Source organism: Lontra canadensis, unplaced genomic scaffold (genome assembly GCF_010015895.1).
Source record: "Lontra canadensis isolate GAN:19392208 unplaced genomic scaffold, GSC_riverotter_1.0 scaffold17, whole genome shotgun sequence".
Lineage (NCBI taxonomy): Eukaryota > Metazoa > Chordata > Mammalia > Carnivora > Mustelidae > Lontra > Lontra canadensis.
This window is the reverse complement of record NW_022631011.1, coordinates 302,465-324,057: the sequence shown is the minus strand read 5'-3', so window position 1 is coordinate 324,057 and position 21,593 is coordinate 302,465. Positions and strand designations below refer to the sequence as shown.

At 54.5% G+C, this 21,593-nt stretch overlaps 1 protein-coding gene across 3 annotated transcripts in view; it reads right to left on the bottom strand.

The window, feature by feature from the left end:
- Positions 1-5,330: 5,330 nt before the first annotated feature.
- ZBTB7C (zinc finger and BTB domain containing 7C) overlaps positions 5,331-21,593 on the bottom strand; it is a 269,704-nt gene continuing 253,441 nt past the window's right edge. For all 3 annotated transcript variants that reach the window (XM_032859451.1, XM_032859450.1, XM_032859452.1), the window contains 2 exons: positions 17,128-18,354; positions 5,331-7,924 (listed from right to left, as the gene is read on the bottom strand). In XM_032859451.1, the coding sequence (XP_032715342.1) occupies positions 7,273-7,924; positions 17,128-18,338 (1,863 nt within the window). In that variant the 5' untranslated portion in view covers positions 18,339-18,354 and the 3' untranslated portion in view covers positions 5,331-7,272. The remainder of the gene's footprint in view (positions 7,925-17,127; positions 18,355-21,593) is intronic.

Sequence of the window (21,593 nt, the reverse complement as noted above, 5' to 3'; positions counted from 1 at the left end):
TCGGGTATGTGATCTGTTTGGGGGCCACACCACATTATTGAAACTATTTTCCTGTTTGGAGAATTCGCATCACGAATCCTTTCTTCTCAAGGTGGAAACCAGAGGCTGACTTTCCCCGGACAGCCTGCAACGAGGCCTTGACCTCTAGCCATCAGATGCACCCATACCAGAGAGCAAGGTGAGGAAGCACAGGTGTGTGGGATCTGTTTTTTCTGGGAGGATGGTGGTGGAGAGTGGGCCACAGTGGGGAGTTCCCATGTCTTGGGACCAGCATCAGCAGGGGGATTCGTGGGGTCTCTGCCTAGCAGCTGCAGAACTCAACTTTCCCTGAGCAGTGTGACACTGGGTGGCTCAGAGTTGTTCCTGGCTTCCCCAGGCCATGGGCTGGGTGCAAATTTGACCGTGGCACCCCTTCTGTACACTTTACTGCCATCTGCTGGAAACTGGCTGTGATATACAAATCTAGTGTCTGTTACAACAAATACACAGATCTCTCTAGTGTGTGAATAGTGCCTCTTCAAAAGTGGCGGTGTTGTGCAGTGCACAACCTGCACAACTGATCTTGGGGACTCTGCATGCCTGACACCTTGGCGCTGGGGGAGATTCTGCAAGAGACTCATTTCCTTTAATAAATGCCTTTTCTACTTAAGCTGCCTGGGTGGGCTCTGCTGTTCGACTACGAATCTCAGCTGATACAGATAGGGATGAGGATATGTGCCTCTCAGGTTAAAACACAGTTGAGCAATGGATGTTAGGAGTCCTCTGAGAAAACACAAAGCCCTTCATGTTACTCAGAGGGTTTGCACTTAATGTATTAATTTCTAGAGGAACACGGGAAAGGGTCTGATTCACCGTCTTCCTTCCTTCTTCCAGAAACCTCTTTGTTTATTCTTTTGAGTGTGTTGTCAGGGTCAAAGTTCATGGTTAAACAGAGAAATCACGAGGATAAAGATGAGAGAGTGCATTATGAATATTCCGGCAGGGAGGCTTGTGGGGAAAGCGGCCGTGCTGGGTCTCATCTACGCGCTGCCATATCTCCTATTGTTACGAGGAGGGATGACATCAACCTGTGTATCATTTGTCTGATGAGCCTGTGTGTGTGTGTGTGTGTGTGTGTGTGCACGCGGGTACATGTCTGGCTACAGATCGAGTCATCAGTTTCCAGGCTTCCCAGGATTGTCCAGATTTGAGATGTTTTGTCCTTATTTGTCAGTCCATTTCAGGGCCCGGAGTTTTGGGTGTAAGCCCTGTGGGCTCCGTTCCTCAAGGTCACAACAGCCTCTGCCCAGGATGTGGTAAGGAGGGAAAAATGAGCAAAGCCTCCCCAGGGAATCCTCTCCCCATCAATTGCTGGAAATGCATGTTTGACTCAGTTTTCAGTGCTTCAGAGCTGCAAGGAGGGAAAGAGGCTGTTTGCTGGCTTCCTGCATCCGCCTTCACTCCTGCACCCCTTGGCAGAGTAGGGGAGAGGTGGGACGGGGGGAGGTCCAGACAGACAGGTAACTGCCTGCTAGGGTGATTTTCAGGCTGTCCGTTCAAATCAGCCACCCTTGTTGGCTGCTTGAGGCATGGTGTGGCTTCGCTCTGGGGCCTTCCTCTCCACCCTGAACGAGGACCAGGGGTCTGCGGAGGCCGGGAGAGGGAGCCTGTGAGTCATGTTCCCCTTTGGTGGCTCCTATCTGGGTGTAACCAGAGGGGAGGCCAGGAAAGACAGAGTGGCCACATTCCAAGGGCAGTTCAGAAGGGCAGGGGTAGAAAGGGGCACCAGGAGAAGGGGGGAGGGTGACATGGGGGGTGGCGTGTTGGGGAGTAGGCCACTGGATGTAAACATCTTCGATTCTAGAATTTACCTCAGGTCCCTGGAGGGGCCTCTGACTTTGTAGGCCTCTACTCCTGAAGAGTGACAGATTTTTCCCATGAGGGAGACTGTGGCCATGAGGCCCTGTTCTTTCTCTTTCCCTCACAAAGCCCTAACTTCATGTGGCTTTCAGAAGGGAAAGTTCACACAGGGGAACACGCAATTGGGCGTGTTTCTGGAAATACCCGCCCGTCCACTCTGCGGTAAGCTCAGAAGGCCCTCAGGGAGGAAGAGCTGGCAAGATCCCAGGACAGGAGGCATGGGGTCCCGGAAAAGGTCCGCCAGGACATGGCCTGGGCCTCTGCAGCCCTACAAATGGAGACTTTTGTCCTGTAAAGGTAGGCTATGGGGGCAGAGAAAAGCCTAAGGTGAGAGACCCTCTTCATTCCCGTTGGTTCATTACTCCTCTGTCACATAATCAGGGTCTCAAAATAAGTCAGGGCCTCTTCGACACAGAGTCCTGTTTCTCTGGCCCCAAGTTGCTGCAGGTCACAGGACAGGGGGGGGGGGGGGGGAGAGGGTAGGTGGCCCTGAGCCACCAAGCTGGGTTTTGTGAACTTGTCCCATCTCATCTTTTTCACTTGTCACCCCCTCTCCCTGGCACAGTCCTTCTTCCACGGTCGCCTGAGGATATGTATTCATCCTTTCACGAATCAGATGGAGGGGACCCAAAGGACAGACGTCCTTCTGTAAAGGACCCTCATGTACATTATTGAAAGGCTTCCCAGGATTGTCCTTCTGCTGACTGAGAACTCCCTGCCTCACAAGGGACCCCACTCCTCTTTAGGACCACCGTACATGTTAGAAGCTACCTTCCTTTCCTCGGACATCCAGCTACCTCCTGGAATATCTCTCTTATTGGTTGGAGTTGGCCAGACTTTGGGTAAAATCTTCCCTCTACCTGATAGAGCTTTAGAAATTCCAAGGTCTGTTTTCATATATCTGTTAAGCCTTCCTCTCTGGGTTAAGATACATACACATGGTTCTTTGTCCTCAATGGTCTCATTCTCCAACCTTTCTCTCCTCTCTGTCCTGGAGGTCCCTTTGCTGTTAGCAATCCAAATTCCTTAGCACCTTGGGGTCTGAGGGAGCGGGTCATGCCTGGCGAGTCTCCATGGAAAACCCACCCAGCCAGAACTAGTAGAGATTTTACCCACATGAGTTTAGGAGTCCCCAGGGGTCAAGGTGTATTGGACCCATGCCCTACCCCTCCTCCGTGTTTACCTATAGCCCTCAGTGGATATCGACTCCCAGACTGAGGACCCAGTGAGCCCAGGATGCCTGATCTGAGTGAAATCTTGAATCCATGGCCTCATATTTCTTGCACTGGGTTGTGCTGACTCCCCAAAGCCCTCAGCCATCAGCTTGGGCCTCTCAATGGTCTGCAGGGTAGGTGGGGTACGTTTTGACTTTACTAGAAGATTTTGGGGGGAGGGGGCGGAAGACAAATAATGTAACTGGCAAGTAGTTCAAAATGACATTTTTATATTAAGACAAATGCATATACATTATGTGATAGAATGTCGGTATGTGAATTTCAAAGCCACAACCTCCAATTGCAGAATTTTACACTACGGGAGGGATGCTTCAGGCAATTTTTTTAAGAGCTCAGTCCCCATTTCTTGATTGACTGACCCCCCACTGCTGAAGGGCATTTGGGTGGAAAATTTGGAGATGCTCTGGTGTAATTGCTCCCTTTTGTTACTAGAGCCACGTGAGGACCAGAGTAGGGAAGGTGAGTAGCCTGAGGGCACACTGGGAGCCTGGAAACCCACATTTGTTCTTTCCTCTGTATGGAGAAATGCTGCGTTTGCTTTATAAGAATGCGGACCAAGGGGCACTTGGGGTGGCTCAGTCAGTTAAGTGTTTGCCTTCAGCTCAGGTCAGGATCCCAGGGTCCTGGGATCGAGTTCCGCATTGGGCTCTCTGCTCAGCGGGGAGCCTACTTTTCCCTCTCCCTCTGCCTGCTGCTCCCCCTGCTTATGCCCTTTCTCTCTCTCTCTCTCTCTGAAAAATAAATAAAATCTTTAAAAAAAAAAAAAAAGAAAAGAAAAAAAGAATGCTGACCATGGCAAGAAAGGGGATTGCATTGCTGGGGGGAGGGGCGTCAGGAGAGGGGGTGGGGTTATGGACACTGGGGAGGGTATGTGCTATGGTGAGTGCTGTGAAGTGTGTAAACTTGGCGATTCACAGACCTGTACCCCTGGGGATAAAAATACATTATATGTTTATAAAAATAAAAAAAAAATAAAACAGATGCTAATTGAAAAAAAGGGGGATTGCAAACAGAAAAAGGGGCTCTGGGAAACCCTGGGTTACCCAGAAAACACAGCTCAAAGAACAGTTTTACTCAGAGAGTCTGTGCTCTGGGTTCTGAGTAGAGTTGACTCCGTTCAATGGCAATCCTTACCTCTTTCAGGAGCTCGTGTTCCCTGCTTGGGAAAGAGGTTCAGTGAGAAGGGAAGAGAAGTCCAGCTCCATTGCCAGGAAAGGAGAGAGGGTAAGGACAGAGCTAGACCAGCGGGGGCCGCCATGGATGCCTCGGTGGGGAGCTAAGAGGACTGGCGGTGACAAAAGGGTCAGCACTCTGTGACTTTCGCGGGCTCACACACCACAGGCTGTCCCTGCACACGCGCACGTGCACACACACGCACACATACATGTTGCACTGGGGCTCGCGGATGCCCCAAAGCTTGTGATGGCACAGTGCCTCCCACACCAGAAAGGTAGGAGACGCTGAGGAAGTTAAGCTCCGGCCTCCCCACCATGGAACCACCCCGGACACCTAAAATGAGCCCTGGAATGAGGAAGTCAACCTGAACCAGGAGACTGAATAAGCCTTGCTTTCTGTGCCTCAGGACACTGTCCTTCAAGTGACTAGTGAAGGCTCAAAGGTTTGTGGTTTTTGCAAAGACGTCTTTGACATCATTGTAACCCTGTGACACCTGGTCATCAGATCCTTTTTTTGCGGTGAACCCCTAGCCATTGACTTGTTGCTGGTCACCTCTCACAGAAGTGCAACTCTCAATAATTTAATCAAGTCAATTAATACTGTTTAATAAATAGGCCAGAAAATTAGCTGAGAGTTTTTCTCGGCGGGGTGCAGCGTGCGACCAAAGTTATGGAAGATTGTCCTTTGAATCACTAAGGCAAACTCTGTTGTGTCATTTTACATAAAGCAATCACATAAAAAAAAAAGTTATAAATAGGAAAAATTCCAAAGTTTTCCCACAGACAGACAGGGAAATTGAAACACCAAAGGAAAAAAAAAAAAAAAAAAGAAAAGGAAAAGAAAAAAAAGAAAAAAGGAAAGAGAAACAAAGAAAAGAAACAAAACGCAAGCACCCCTGCCCCCCACCCCCAACCCATTTGCGTCAAGTTCTTCTCCATCATACAGTACTCAAGATCTTTGGATATTTTACAATGTACGACTCCAAACTGCAGCGGAGAGAAAACAAAAAGAAGTAACAAGTCGTCTGAAAAACTGAGTTTATAAGAAGTCATTACCTTTACAAAATAAAAACAAAAGCCCCAACACCACTGGATTCCAATTTGTTCATATTTCCTTGTTTTCTAAAGTCTGGGTCAGCCCCAATCCCTTGGCTGATGGGGGAAACATGGGGATGTTGGCGGATGGGTTCCAGAAGCGAGTGTCAGAAATGGAGGTGGGAATCTAAGAGGCGGCTGCCCAGAACGATGGCATCTGAAGACGGAAGGGTGTCCGAAGCTGTTCCCTCTGATTGGAATGGCATCGGGGGAGTGCGGAGTCAGGGTTCTCTTCTGGGAAGCTGCGAGGGGGACAGAGTCTGTGGTCTTCTCTGGCCTTTTTGTTTTTTGTTTTTGTTTTTTTCTGTTTGCTCAGAAAGAAGCCAAGGCGATAGGAAGAGCCGAAGTCTCTTGTGCCCACAGCTCCTGGACTGGGGACACCAGCCCTGGGTAATCCGTACGGATGACACTCCCACTGTCGGGGCTGCTGAGAAACACAGGCCAACTCAGCAAGAGAAGGAGGGCGGGCAGGGGCAGGAAATGGGAGAGAAGAACAGGAAGGCGCTGGGCCAGCAAAGCGGTCTTCCTTCTCCGAACTTGCTACAAACTCAGGAACCGGGGAGAACATGCGGGCAATCCTAACGCCCAGAGCCCTTCCAACCCATACTGGAGCCAAGACTTTGCCTCCTGCCCCTGAGGGAAGCCAAACACCCCAGTTTCCTCCCCGAGGGATGAGGGAGAGGTGGAGGGTGCACAAGTACAGCCGAAGGCAATCCTCAGAGATCCCAAAGCCCCAAGGAACAATAAACACAAACCCCAGGTAACCAGGTGTTTTGTCTGTTTCCAGGAATCAGGGTAGAGGGGGACAGCCACCAGGTGTTACAAGGGGCCCCCATCCCTTCTGTATTGGCCCCAGGAGTACCAAGAGACTTTGTACAGCCCTGGATGGGGTGTGTGGAGGTGGGGTAAATGCTTAAAGAGCCATCCCGGGGCCCTGACACAGTGGCCTGCCTGCCCGGAGAGGTGGGGAGTACCTGGAGTTCCCCAGAGCTGCCTGTGGACAAGCCACACCGCAGCTCTTCTCTGTCACCCCTGCCTAGTGTGGCCACATTTCTCACCTGTGCTAATACAGAGGTGAACATGATTAAACGAGATCCGGTAGGATAGGTGTTTTCAGTAGGACTTTAGGAGTGCAAATCTCCCACCTTCTCCAGAATTCTTTGTAAGGGACAGCTGTGTAGATGTGTGTATGCGGATGGGTGGGTGGGTTCCAGAGGGGAAACTAAATTAGCAGCCCCTCCTCTGTAGCAGGGTAGAGAGGACTGACCTGTCCAAGGTTATAGGGCAGTGAGGGGAAAAATGGGCCGGGCTTCCAGGAGCCCTGCCCGCCAACAGGGCATTTCTCATAAGGATCCCAGGATGGCCGGAGACTAGAAACATGACCCAGCAGAGCCGGTCGTAGAGACTTTGCCACAGGACTGTGGGGAGGAGAGGACATGTACCCCAAGCCCTTAGGGTAGGCCTGAGGTAGGCCTCAGCCCTGCTCCATCCGGTCTGCCTCTGGCCAAACTCCCTCCCTCCATCTAGCCCCACAGAACTCCAAAGTGCCCCTGGGCACCCGGGGTGTGGCCTCCTCTGTGGCACAGGCCCCTGTGAGTTTGTGGGTGACAGCCAAAGTGAGAGACAGGTGGAGGCCAGGCCCCGGGGCTCCAGGCCCTTCGGTAAGAGGTGTCCATCTCAGACACCTTCGAAAGGGAGGCAGGAGGCCCCAGGAGGCCTGGAAAGTACCACTGTTGCTGATAATATTTTTTCTTGTTTCCTTTGTGATTTCAAAGACGAAGTTCAGACCCACTGGGCGGCGCGGGGGGAGTCTGGCGGGAGAGGGGGCAGGGCCGCGGGACTGGGTGGGGGAGTCCAGGAGGACCAGCCTAGTTGTTGGCTTCGGACATGGAGGCCACGTGGTTGAGGCCCGCGAGCCCCGGGAGGCCGGCCAGGCCCGCGGCCCACGGGTCAGGCAGCGGGAAGTAGGGCCGCGCGGCCGCCACGTTCTCGGCCAGCGCGAAGGCCAGCAGGCCCCCCGCGTCCCTCTCCGCCTCCAGCTGCGCGCGCCCGAACAGCTTCATCTGCGTCTCCTCGAACTGCCGCTCGAGCTCCTGCAGGCTCAGCGCGCCCTTGGGCGCCGCCAGGAAGTGCTTGGCGGGGCTGGGGCCCGGGAGGCACACGGCCGCCCCGCCCAGGTGGCCGCCCACCTCGCCCAGCGCGGGCGGCATCACGAAGGCCGCCTTGTCGGGCGCCGGGCCTCCGGGCCCGAAGAGCAGGCTGGCGGCCCTCCAGGCGGCGGGCTTGCGGCCGCGCCGGGGCCGGGCCATGCGGCAGCTCTGGCGCTTGATGTGGCGGTGCAGGTGGTCGGAGCGCGTGAAGCTCTTGTAGCAGAACTCGCACTGGTAGGGCCGCACGCCCGTGTGGATGCGCATGTGGTTCTTGAGGTCGTAGTTGTGCACAAACTTGGCGTTGCAGTGGATGCACAGGTAGGGCCGCTCCCCCGTGTGCTTCCGCATGTGGATCTTCAGCTTGTCCTGCCTGCAACGCAGAGCGGGCGTCAGTCCCCGGGCCCCACGCGGCGAGCCACCCCTACGCGGCTGCCCCCTTCCTCCAGAACCTGCCAAGGCCCGCCCCTGCTGTGGTGCCCAGATCCAGAAAGGGGGCCTGTGCTGGGACTTCCTCGCTTCCCCTGCCTCACTCCAAAAAGGTCCCTCACGGGGATTAGAGGGCTGGAGAGGGAGCTGAGTCTGGAAAGGCCTCCTTCACTCCCCCAACTCCCTTTACTCCTAGGTTCAGAATCTTCAAGAGCCTCTCCATCAGAGGCCTGTCTCAGACCGGAAATGGGCCTTCTGGGGACACTTCTCCCCACAGGTCAGCAGTCTGTCCTTCGTCCCTGCAGGGTGGGACATCCTTTGATACTGGGTTGCACCTTAATTTCATGCCCATTGTCTCCAGGTGACAGTCTTCCCTCCTGTTGTTCCTGTGAGCCCCTGGGGCCCATGGTGGCCCCGGGGACTATTGAGATCTGTCTGTCCTCAGAACTAATCTGGGAGGCTGCGGAAGCCGAGCACACCTTGTTCAAGTCTCCACACACTGTGGTTTCTTACCCTGAGTCATGGGCTCTCCTCTTTGTCTGCCGAGAATCCCAGGGTTTACAAAAGAGCCAGGTGCGACAAGAATGTAGCCTAATCTAGGGCAAAGCTTTTCAGGATTTAAAAATCTGTTATTCAGAGGGAGGGTATGTGTGAAGGTGGGGCTCCCCCTGGGCTCGGGAGGCCCTGCTCCAGCTGCGGGCCCACCACTAACATGCTGAATGTCTGCAGGCAAGTTACTTAACATCTCTGCACTGAGCCGAACTTAGCATTAGACATCGGTTCCTGTTGTCCAGGGCTGTTGGAAAGAATCTGGGTTTGTATCAGACTAGATCCAACACACCTCCTGGTGATCTTGAAAAGAAAACTGACTTCAAGGGTTGCCTTCCTAAAGCCTGAGCTCTGCACAAGCCGGCCAATGGAACCTTCCAGCCTGGCTGAAGTGGGGTCAGGTGGACTGCAAGAACTCATCTCACGGTCCTTCTGGAACCTTCCCCGACTACGCCTGGCAGGCCAACAAGCTCCTCGTCCTGTCTCCCACGTCCTCCCTGCAGGTGTGGCTCGGGTGGAGCATCTGCCTGTAATTTTGGGCTCGGGTTTGAGGTCAGAGCAGATGAGGAGCTCAGGCATCCGCCCTAAAGTGGCCAGATTTAAACCACGCTCTGTAGAACCCCAGGACAGCGGGAGCTGGTCCTGGTCTCCTGGTGTCTCCTGGCCACTAGAGGTCTCACTGGCTCTCATTTCTGGACTGGTTCCCCAGGGGTGGGGCAGGAGAGAAAAGGACATTTTCCTGTACACTGGCAGGGATCCGGGGAGGAGGACCAGGGAGGACAGAGCCACCCCTTCCACCTGTGCTCCCAGGAAGGCGGAAGGGCACCCAGGAGATGGAGATGGGGGTGGGAAGCAGGATGGGCAGGGAGGAGGGAGTAAAGTGGGCAGGTGTCTCCACACACCAGACCATCCTCTTGTCCCCACTCCCTGTTCCTGCCACAACCCACCAGCCATGCCTAGGCTGCGTAGCACCCTGTTGTGACATCCCATGTTCCCTTCCCCAGCCAGCTTGCTGCCCTTGTGGTATCTACAACCCACATTTCATCGCGTTGACTTGGGGTCTGAAGGGAAAGCAGTCTTAGCAAGCAACTGGGCCAGCGGGTCTCAAACTCGAGGCTGCCTAAGAAGGGCCTTGAGGGCTCCATGGGCAGCGTGCTGGGCCCCACTCCCAGAGCTTCTGATCTGAGAGGTGGGGTGGTGGGGGAGAGCAGAAGATTTGCATTCCTAACAAGTTGCAACTACTGCTGCCACCCCCCCAGCCCTGCCCTGCTAGTCCCCGCACCACCTGAAGAGCCACCTTGGCTGGAGGGGAGACTGGGGTCTCAGGAGGGGAACTTGCCAAGGCCACCAGAGGAGTAATGGCAGTGCTGAGCCTAGAACTCAGGCTTTGTTCCTCAGCACTGCAGGGGCGGGGTGCACAATACCATTTGTACCTCAAGAGCTAAGTGCCGATTTAGTCGTGGGGGACAGGTCCTGGGACTCCACACATTCAAGGCTCTCAGGGAAGTGCTGAAGCTTGCTGGTCACTGGCCAGGGGACTTGTGTCTTTCCCTGGGCCTGGTGGAGGCTTCGGTGAGAAGTCAGCTCTGGGTTGTTAAGTATAGCCCCTTATTTAACCCTCTCCATGAACTGATATGCTGGATATTTTTCAAAATCATGATCACATGTAATCAATAGTATTGATGTGGAGGGCCACCCTCAAGTAATGGACAGTGCAAAAGGTAAGGTTTCAGATATTCAGACATAAATACCCATCGCTTCTCCCAAGCTTTTCATTAGAGCATCCAAAATAAGTCACATTTCAGCAGCACTTAACTGAAGTGTGTAAGAAGTGCTCAGAAGGTGACAATCGCTTCCTTTTACTGAGCACCTGCTATGAGCCGATGAATATACACCATTTCAGTGACCCTGGAATGTTGTTATTCATTCAGAGGCAAGTTGTGGTGTAGGAGCGAGGCTGCCATGCGGGGGGGGGGTGGGGAGGGTTCTAGGAGTCCCTGCTGTCACTGTGGACCCACCACTAAGTTGCTGGGTGACCTTCAGCAAGGTACTTAACCTCTCTGTGCAGAAGTGAACCAAGGGCCCAACATCAGTTACTATTGTCTAGGACTGATGAGAGAAACTGGGTTCAAATGAGTTAGATTCAACATAGCTAGAATAATTGCCTCACTGAGAGGACGAGTTGAAGCTCAGGGAAGTCAAGCGACTTTCCCAAAGGTATCCGGCCATGAGGGGCAAAGAAGCCTGGGGAGCCATCTGGAGTAGGGTTTTATTTGCAAGCTATTCTGAGATTGAGAAAGGTTGATTTTCCAACCAGGGACTCCCAGCCTGTGGCCCAGCAGGGCTGCCTCAGAAAGTGTAGACCAGAATAGTCAGAATTTGTGGCCAGCTTTCTGCCTCTGGGGCCAGAAGACAGGGGCAGGCGTGGGAGAAGCTCAGCCCTGGGCAGGAGCCGGCTGGCCCTAACTATGACTTTTCTTTCCTGGGAGCAGTGGGGAAGGTTAGTAGAGCTGCAAAGCCCATGATAAGTTAGTCCTGGAAAAAGAATTTAGCGATCATCTGGTCTACCAGGATCGCATTATTATGTTCTGATTCACAGCAGAGTCAGTGGGCCGGGCCACCTATGTTATTGGCAGTACACTTGCTGGGACCTTGAAAATACTGATTTCAATTAAATACTTAGTGCTCAAGATGAGGAAAGCAAGGACAGAGAGAGAATGGCCTTCTGAGGTCACAGCTCCTCCTCATCCCTGTCACGACCCGTGCACGTGGATATAATGTGCAGGCCCATTGGCAGAGGCAGGCCCGGGGGCAGGCAGGCTCTAAGAACTGGACCAGGTCCTTAGGTGACCTGCGCCTCAGTTTCCTGACCTCTAAAATGGGAGGCTGGGCTGCACCATTTTGACCTCTGGTGTTCTGTGAGTGTTTGCATCTGGGGAATGGGTTTACACCAAACCTCCCTCTAACTAGTTGGCTTTGCAGATGATGGTTCTTCTACCTCTGCTTCCTCACGGATCTGGTTTGTTTGAGGAGGTGGCCTAAGTTTAGCCAGAAAGTGTTCTAGCTTGACTCTCAGGAGCTGAGCTCTTCATCCCTTCCATTTGGGACTGGAGGTCTGGTGGTCCCGATGGCCGATGTGCTAACTGGCTCCTTGGCATGGCTTACAAGGCCCTCACGAGCTAACCCTTCCAGTTACTAACTGAGTTTTAAGTTCGGGGAACCCTCGGTGACTACAGTTAACAATACAGCATTGTATACTTGGAAGTTGTTAGGAGAGTAGATCTGAAGTGTTCTTGCCACACACACACACAATGTAACCATCTGAGGCGATGGGTGTGTTAATGTGCGCTCTACCACACATTAGCGTGGTATCCTGACATCGTAGACCTTGGCCTTCTATGCTCTATGTCCATTATATCTGAATAAAGCTGGAAAGAAAAGATCACCCATCTACTTGCTAACTCCCCTCCCCAGAGTACTGCCCCCCCCACCCCACTAGACATATATGCTGGTCCCTCAGCAGGCCACGCTCTGGGGAACTGGTCGACTCTGTGTCTTTGAACACCTGGAGGCATGAGCCAGACTTCTAGCCGTCCCTCCTTCCAGTGCAGAGCCTGCCGTATTATGAAATGGATGCTTGGTAAATCCTGTCTCCTTCCCTTTCTCTGCAGATCTTGTGTTTGGACACCAGTGCGCCATCTCTGGCTCCCACCAGAGGTCCAAGCCCAGATGTCAGCGTGCGTGCTCCTTCCTCCCCAGCCATGAAACCTCGCTCCGGCCCCCCTCCTCCCTGCACCTATTTCTCAGTTTACTTTGGCAAACTGCACTGCTGGAAATGTCTCCCACTCCCAACTCCTCACCTCCACCCTTCAAGGTCAACTTCAAGGGCAATCCTCTACAAACCTTTCCGTGTCCACCCAGGTCTTATCCTTGGCCCTCACCTTCCAGAGCGCGTGACCTGAATACTGTCCCTCGAGCTAGGTCACTCCGGGGCAAGGAGCCCCTTCTCCCCACCATCACACCCCTCCCTTCCCCCCCCCCCCCCCCCCCCCCCCCCCGCCCCGTTCAGCATCACTTAGTGAGTGCGGGGCACTGCTTTTCTGGCCTCACTCAGTCCGTGGCACCGAAGCTACCCGACCTGCTTTGATGAGAACCTGTCGGACGCTTCTGTATTCTGCAGGGTTGGTACACCACCTGGAGCGTGCAGGGAGCGCTCGTGGAGCCTTTGCCGACTGACCCTTGACCTGCAGGTGCAGGAGCAGTTCCCAGAGCTCCCCTGGCTCCGATTCCAGTGCGCTCTGGCTCTCCCTGACTTCCCTGTCTGCCATCCCCTTCCCTGACCCTGTGCTGGGGACCAGTCCAGGCCCCATGCACCCAAGCATTGATCTGCATTCCCCCTTCCAGTGGGGCATGTCATGGGAAAGCTGTGTCAGTCCTTATGAGCTCATTCCCTCGAGTGAAGGAAAGGGCCACGGGGTCTCATCCAGGGTCCCTGGCCTCCGCGAGGGCTCCCAGGCCCAACAATGCTTTCCCAGCACCATCCGCCCACACTTCTTGGTAACCTGACAGACTGAGACAACCCCTCTTCCTGGTACCACTGCTAATGACATTGCATTGTCTTAATAAGTCCCCAGGGCTGCCAGGAGTGGGAGGGCTAAAAAGGAAATATGGGAAAAAGGCAGCTGCCGGGCTCCTGGCCTGGTCTGGAGAGCAGACCACTGCGGGTGTGTGTAGCAACCGGCATGGGGCTCACGCGGGCGGCAGGGGTCGGAGGTGAAGCTTTGCAGCCTTTATGGGCTGGTGGCAGGAGGCCTGGTGGACACTGAGGAGGTCACAGCCGGCCAGACAGTGATGCTCAGGGTGCAAGACTCAGGGAGAAGGACTCCATGTGATTGTGGGGTGACCAGAGCTGGGAGGGGACAGCGTGGGGCCAAAGAAACATAGTCTGGTTGAAGCCTTCAAGGCCCTGCCTGAGGCTCCAGGGGTGTCTCATATCTGGAACAATCAGTGGAAAGACAACAGTCCCCAGGGCTGCTTGAAATTGAGCACCGTCTCCGAGGTGAGGGTCTGATGCCAAGGAAGAGACAATGCCATGGTGGGGGAGGCCTTCCCCTCTCTTCTTGGAGAACCGCAGCATGAGAGCTACAGGCTGGGCTCTCAGGACAGAACAGGGGCTCTGCGGGAAGGACTCCCCAATCCTTTCACCACCGCTGCTGCCGAAGCCGTGAGGAATGACACGTGGACATTCTGGGAGTCGGCATCTGAGGTCATAACTCAGAGCCTGGGCCAAAAGGGCCACTTTGCCAGAGGAGGGTGGGCCGCTCCAACATCCCCTGGAGTGATGGGAGGTGGGGTCAGCATCAAGGGGAAGGGAAAGGAGCCCCGACCAGAGAGTGGAAGCTCAGCTGTGTTTAAGGAAAGAGAGGGAAAATAGTGTCTAAGAGGAGGAGTCGAGGGCGGCCCGTCCGAGATCCCTCAGCCTCCGAGGGACCCGGTCCCTAGGAGTGGTTTGGCCTTACAAGGGAGGCTGGGAATCCTGAGTCAAGGAGGCAGCAGCTGTTTTAAGGGGCTGCTGAAGTGCCTCCATCTGGGGAGGGAGGGAAGGTGTTGTGGGAGGTGGTGCAGGAAGTCAGCCCCCAGGAGAGTCCCCACGGAAGTGCTGTGAGGGATCTGACTACAGGGAGAGGCCAGGGCTCAGAGAAGGAGCCTTGCGGGGCCAGCTCCGGGAGGGGGCAGGACAGAAGCATGGAGCCAGCCCGCCATTCTAAAGAATGTGACAGGGAGGGTGGTCAGCGGCAGCCTTCGGCACGCAATCAAGTCCCCAGAGTCCCTTGTGTGAGGAGGCCAGGAAAATGTCCAGCCTCCCCCCACTCTGGGGCGCCCCTGCTCCTGGGAAGGGGGGGCCCAAGAGCAACTCTGACCTTTCTCAGTGGGGTCAGAGTCCAGCGGGAGCTGGGTGAGGGGAGGTGCTGACTGAGGCAGGAACGCAGCTGCTTCAGGGGGCCCAGATGGCAGTCCCTGAGCTGAGCAGGAGCGGACCAGACGGAGGGCAGCAGGGCAGACTCACGGCCTGGATCTGGCCGGGAGGGCTGGTGAGGGCTGGTGAGGCTGCAGACACAGCCGCCCCCTACGCCCCCTACTACGGGATCATCAGGAATGTGCTGGGAGGGAGGGTTCTGGAATGCGGCCCTCCTCTACAACCCAGTGTCCTACCCGAACCAGGAGGCTTACTCAGAGAATGTTCTCGTGTCAGGAGGGCAAGAAGTCTGTCTGCAGCGACTGACCAAGTTTAACATTTTCCCAAGGGAAGGCAGGGCCCACAGACTGGCACGGCCTGCACAGAAGGCTGTGTGTGTGGGAAAGGCCTGGAGGGGAGGGCCAGCGAAGGAAGGGACTTGGGGTGCTAGGCAGGCTCACTGTGTGGCATGCTGAGATGTGCACCTCCTCCAAAGCCACAGAGCCGGGGCTCCCCTGCAGGGGAGAGGGGTCCCGGAGTCAGCCCTGTGGGAAGGGAACAGGTGTGGGAAATCAGGGACATGGACCCTGGATGGCAGGAGGGGGTGTTGTGACTGACTTGGGGCCTGGCTGGATCTGGCCTGTGAAGAGTGTCCTTGTCTTTGAAGTCACTCCCAGGGGCCTGGTCTGGGAGTCACAGGCTGGAGATGGGTGAATGGTAGTCGAATGTGAATTGTGGCCTAGTTTATCTCCCCAAAATGATCCCCCTGCTTTTGTCACCGGTCGTCCAGGTGTTCCAGCCTGGTCTGTGGGGCTAAGGTAAATTTAGGAGAAGGTGGTGGTGGCGGCGGGGTGCTGGCGGTGATTCGAGTGGCAGGGCTGTTAGTGAGGGCTATCCCGGGGAGGCGAGTCCCAGGGACTTTGGGCCCAGCTGCTGTGTGCCAATAAGGGGAGCAGAGTGCCCTGAGGTCAGGGCTGTGGGGAAGACTATGGGGGCGCCCCTGGGGTAAGTGGGGCCCTGCCCCTCTGCACCTGGAGACTCTCCCTCCACTGTCAGCTCCAAGCATCTGGGAGAGATTCTGTTTGGGGTGTCTGTCTCAGAAGCAGCCGTGCGGGGATCCCAAAGCCACCTTGGAAACAATCAGTATCCTCCTTCCAGTCACCAAAGAGCCTGCAGAGCTCTGACACCCCTGCCACTGTCACTTGAACAGATTACTGATACCCTTCTCGGGAAACTTCAAAGAGAGTTTGAAGCCACCCAAGACAGTGGGTCTCATTATTTTGTAATGCTCATCTTATTTTTTTCCCCGGAAAAGTACCACCCCTGATTTGCTATTATTCAACTTGGCTCCAAAAAAGAAAAAAAGAAAAAAAAAAAAGGTCACTCTCTCCTCAAAGGCCAAAGCTGGGCCCCACTGAGGAAACTCAAAACAACGAGCCCCCAGCAATTCCCAAAGAAAAATCTCCAAGAGGATATGGAGTAGTGGCACTGCCCTTGGAACAAGTGTGGGTCTCAAGGGGAGTTCTTCGCCAGGGAATGGGGCTGTGTGGGGCAAGGACCTAGTCTGGTAAGTCACGGTCACAGGGCAGGCGTCCACCAGGCTCTGTCTGCATCCGATCCACAGAAATGACCAAGCCCTGATGCAACACCACCCGCCGGAACTTTCTCCACTGTCGCAGTGCCCGGGGCAGCCTCACACCAGTGACCACACCCAGCACCAACAAACCCTATTTTCCCATATGAGGACCAGCAAAACGGAGCAGGGAACACATCTGAGCCCACAGCACCACCACCCCCAATCAGTTCTGAACCCAAATGTTGCAATGGAGAGAAGGCACATATCACATGCTTGCTGAATGGCATGGAGTCTGTGTCAGATGGAAGGTTTGTGATGTACCGATTTCAGATCTCAAACTTTATAACCGCATAGAGTGAACCCTCGTCCTGACATGGAGAATCGGCGGGAGGACATAAAAGGAGGCTGATCCTTTAGATAGGATCCAGAAGAGGACTGAAAGGACGACAGGGAAGGGGGGGGGGGTCTCTGCAGTCTCCCGGTCACAGATTTTGGTGTCATACATGTCCCAGCTCTGGCATTTTCCTCTCCATGCACTTACAGGTGGCCAATTTGCACAGAGAGGGGGACTGCTCCTCTGCAAGCAAAGGCCATGGCAGGAACCGCCCCATCGTCCCAGGGCAGGGCTGTGGTGACGGTCTCTGCAGCAGCTCAGGACGCGGCCCAGCATGCGTGGAGTAAACTAAAGAGGTGACACTCCACTGGGGGGCTTCAACCTGGCTCCCGTGGGTGCACAGTGGGGGAGGGGAGAGGGAGGTCAAGCAAGCACAGCGCGGGAGCGGGGTGGGGGGGTGGGCTCGCTCTGCCTTACCCGGGACAGCTCTGCCTCACCTATACTGTATCTCAGCCTTCCACCTCATCTGTATTTCAGAAAACCCTCTAGCTCTTGAAATGGGTTTGGGAATCCCTGCACCAGGTAAGGCCTTGCGTACGCGCCTTCTAGCAAATAAACTTGACATGCCTCTCGGATCCAGCGGGGCCTCCCCAGAACTGGCTGTCTCCACATCCCAGCCCTCCGTGTCCCGCTCTGACCCCCCCGCCCCGACCTGGGGGCGGCAATACACACCTGGTGAAGCGGACCTCGCAGATACTGCACATGTATGGCTTCTCCCCGGTGTGGGTCCTCATGTGCCGCGGCAGCTTCCCGGCCCCCATGATGACCTTGTGGCAGATGGGGCACTGCTGGGAGGCCTTGGGCTTTAGCTTGCGCTCCTCCACCAGCGGCCATGGCGGGAAGAGGCCCCCCAGGTGGGTTGCACTCAGGAAGTTGAGATAGGCACCGTAGTCACTCTCCGCCTTGATGGGGCCCAGCGGCCCCCCGGGAAGGTCAGGGAACATGTCCTTGAAGAAGTCGCTGGGGAAGGGGGGCGGTGGGGGTGGGGGAAGCTCCTCCTTCTCCTCCTCCTTGATCTTCCGGTTCTTGATGACCAGATCTAGCGGCCCACTGTCCATGGGCTGCTCGGGCAGCTGGGCAAAGGCACCGAAGTCCCCCGGCCAGAGGTGCGGGAAGAAGTCGGGGGCGAACGGCGATAAAGAGGGTCTCCTGTCGGCGATGTTGGCCTTGGGGTACAGGTTCTCCCTCAGCAGAGATTCGATGGAGAAGTCCCGGATCACGCCCAGATGCCCAGGGCCGCCAGCCTGGAAGGAGTCAGGGAAGTCCCTGGGTGTGTCCGAATAGGCCTTCTCGGTGAGATGGTCCGTCTTGGAAGGGCTTTGGTGGCAGTTGATGTCCTGGGGGTCAGGCAAGTTTTCTTGATCGGCAAAGTCCTCTGTGTCGTCGTCCTCGTCCTCCTCCTCTTCCTCCTCCTCCTCCTCCTCATCCTCCTCATCCTCGTCCTCGTCGTCATCATCGTCGTCCTCCTTGTCGTCCTCCTCCCCGCCGTCCCCGCCGGGCTCCATGATCTCCAGACACACGTTCACGATGCACTGGATCTCCAGCATCCTGGCGGCGTTGAGGATGTGCTTGACGTTGGCGGCGGTGATGGTGAGCGTGGACGTGTAGGCGAAGTCCAGGATGGCGGCCAGGGCCTCGGGCTGGACGAAGTCGATCTCGTAGACGTACGGCTGGCTGGCGAGGGCGCCGGCCGTGAAGAGCTTCTTGAAGTACTTGCTGCAGGCGGCCAGGACGGAGCGGTGGGTACGGTACTCCTGCTCCTGGACCACCAGGAGCACGTCGCAGAGCAGGCCGTCATGCCGCTGCTCGTTCAGGCTACACAGGACCTCACTGCTGTGGTTGGGGAAGGGAATGCCAATGAGCTCGTCGATGCCATTGGCCATGGTCTCAGCCAGAGCCCTGCGGGGATGCACGGAGAGGAGACCTGGGTTAGAGGCGTTGTCCCGGGAGGGGATCTCCAGTGCTGGGGCCCCTGGGAGGCCAGGCTGTTGGGAGTGGTGGCCACAGCACCTCTGCCCTCCCTGCCCTCTCCCCCTCCACCAGGAGGTCGGCCTTCCTCTTTCTTGGCTTTACCAAACCCCACCTGCCGTTCAGGGCCCAGCTCGCCAGCCAGGCTTTTCACTGTCCAACGTGCAGGTTCTCTCCCGGGACCCCGAAGGCCCTCAGAGTTAGGCTTCTCACTGGGCAGCGGGCATCCGCCCTGCCACCAAGGCTGTGGAAGCTTCTCACGAGCACGTTTTCCACTGAATTCCATTTCACTGACGTGGAGCTTTAGAAACACCAGAATGGACCACGGGAACCCCAACTGCTCTGCGTGCTACGGGGACAGCGTCCACCACTTACCCACATGACATCCGTGGGTAAAGCGCCACAGGGGGAATGGTCTGTCACCTCTTGGGGCTCCTGCTGGGAAAATGCTCTGTTTTTTTGTCCTTTTATTTCCCCCCACAAAACCTGTGACTCAGGTAATGGATGAACATCTTGACCTACTGTCTCCTGTGAAGAGCTGGGCTGGGGTGCCCCCCCCAACCCTTTTATGTTGAACTCTCAACCCTCAGTATCTCAGAATGCGACTGTATTTGGAGGTAAGGCCTTTAAGGAGGTGATTAAAGTTACAGTGAGGTCATATGAGCGAGCCCTCGTCTGGTCTGACTGGTAGCCTTGTAGGAGGACAGGAGGCCACAGACACACACGGAGGGGCCACCCCACGAAGACACAGTGAGAAGATGAGTCAAGGAGGCCTCATAAGAAACCAAACCCACAGACACCTTGACCTTGAACCTCCAGCCTCCAGAACCATAACAAAATCGATCTCTGTTGTTGGAACACCCTGGGCTATGCTGCTTTCTTATGGCGGCCGGAGCAAATGGATAGAGCTGCTAGGAATCTTAAAACCGATTTTGTGGCCCAATTTCAGCATGGAAGCCGGGGTCTTATAGCCCACGTTTTGCCTTCTGGACCTTCCTTCTGGCTTCATCTTAGCTGATGAAGTTTCTCTTCTTTTGCACATCTTGACCTCTTTTTTTCTTTTAAATACTGACCTCCTATACATGTATATACTTCCTATTTATGTGTATCTGTGAGCTGTTTCAGATATAAAATACACATTCAAATTCCACATTAAATTCAAGTACATCGTTAATGTATCCTGTCTGTATTCTGTTACCCTCGGGGAAAGGCATCTCCTGCAGGGAGAAGCCTCTTCTGAGACCCCTTAGCATTCTATATATAAAATACAAAGTGTGTCCAGTGAGAGCTGCGAGGAGGGAAAAGTACAGGACGGAGGACACCAGGAATTACCTCCCTGTAGGGAGTAAGACTCACAGCCCAAGTCTGCAGGTTCAACCTGGACAAAAAGCCACCTCAATTTTTATGCCATCACCTAGAGGAGGACCCTTCTACTTACGGCAAAGCTTGATTTATGGCCCATGATAAATCCTAGCAAAACCTGGGCCATACCCCAGTGCGATTACAGTGGACAGAAGATAAAAAATAAAAACAAAACCTGAAATCCTTGTGCCCCTGTGGGAAGATCTTTGGGGATCCCCACACATTTATCTTCTGGATGTTTCTACTCTGGGAAGGCAGATGCAGTGGGAGGGGAGGAAGGAGAGGAGTGAGGAGTGCCGGGCACACAGTACGTGCGAATGGGGTCTGGAGGTACCAGGAGCTTGGCGGGAAGTGCAGGGTGCTGATGCTCTTTCCCCCTTCCATCCTCTCCCATCACCAAGGGCCCAAGGCTTCCCTGAGCAATCCCAGTGGTGGGAGGGGCTCAGGAGGTTTCCCAGAGTGACAGCTTTGCTGCCTTCCCACTTTCTCCTCTTTAAGAGGGCCAGATACCCCACAGGCCAGACATTCATTCCTTAACTAGTCACTGGGTTTTTCCCAGCGCCAGGCTCTGCCCTGACCTCCAGGAATGCACAGAGGGCAGACCAAGAAAGCCCCTGTTCTAACCCCACTTACAGACATAACTGTGATAAAGATACAGCAAGATTCACCAGAGACAACTGAGAGCTCCCTACACACCTCTCAAAATGGCTAAAATAAAAACAGTGATAACACTAAATGCTGGTGAGGATGTGGGGAAACGAGTACTCAGCCATTGCTGGTGGGCATGTAAAATGGCACAGCCTCTCTGGAAAACAACTTGGTGGTTTCTGAAAAAAAACGAAATATGTAACTACCATTTGACCCAGCAAGCACTCTTGAGCATTTATCCCAGAGAAATAAAAACTTAGGTCCACACAACCTCAATGCAAATGTTCTCAGCAGCTTTGTGCATAGTAGTCAGTAACTGGAAAGCACCCGGATCTCCTTTAACGGGTGACTGGTTCACCAAGCCGCAGTGCATCCATTCCAGGGAGGACTAGGCAGCAATCAAAAGAAATGAGCTACTGATGCATACAATTCCTGGAAAAGCCAGAGTGAAAAAAGCCAATACTGGTAGGTTACATCCTATATGATTCCATTTACATAATGTTCTCGAGGTGGCATAATTATAGAGATGGAGAACATGGGAGGGGTGGGGCAGGAGGGAGGTGGGCGTGGCTATACAAGGGTAACACAAGGGACCCTCCTGGCGATGGGAATGTCCCTTACCTAGATTGTGTCAAGGTCACGATTGTGGCTGATGTCATACTATGATATTGAAAGATGTTACCATTGGAGAAAACTGGGTGAAGTAGACATGGGATATCTGGACGATCCTTAAAACCACATGAGAATCAAAAAATGATGTCAAAAATAAAAAGTTTAATTTAAAAAATCAAATGATAGGAAACAACCTAAACCAATCAATAAATCTTCTTCCACCCCAACGTTATTTATCATCTATCTATAGTAGTGGGTGGGGTGGTGGGGAGAGGGAGACTACTTTACTCAGAGTGGTCAGGGAGGACCTCCTTGAGGAGGTGTCCTTTGCCTGGATGGTAAGAAGGATCCAGCCACAGGACGATGTAGGGAACAGAGTTCCGGGCTGTGGGAACAGTAAATGCAAAATGGGCAGTTCCACCAAGGCACTCTAGGTCTGGGGGGCCAGGTTCTGCTCTGAATGGCCCCATTTAACTTGGTTCTTGTCTACTGAAAAACCATCCCACTTCTACCTCCCTCCAGGAGGCTCAGGTCCCCCTAAGGTCCTA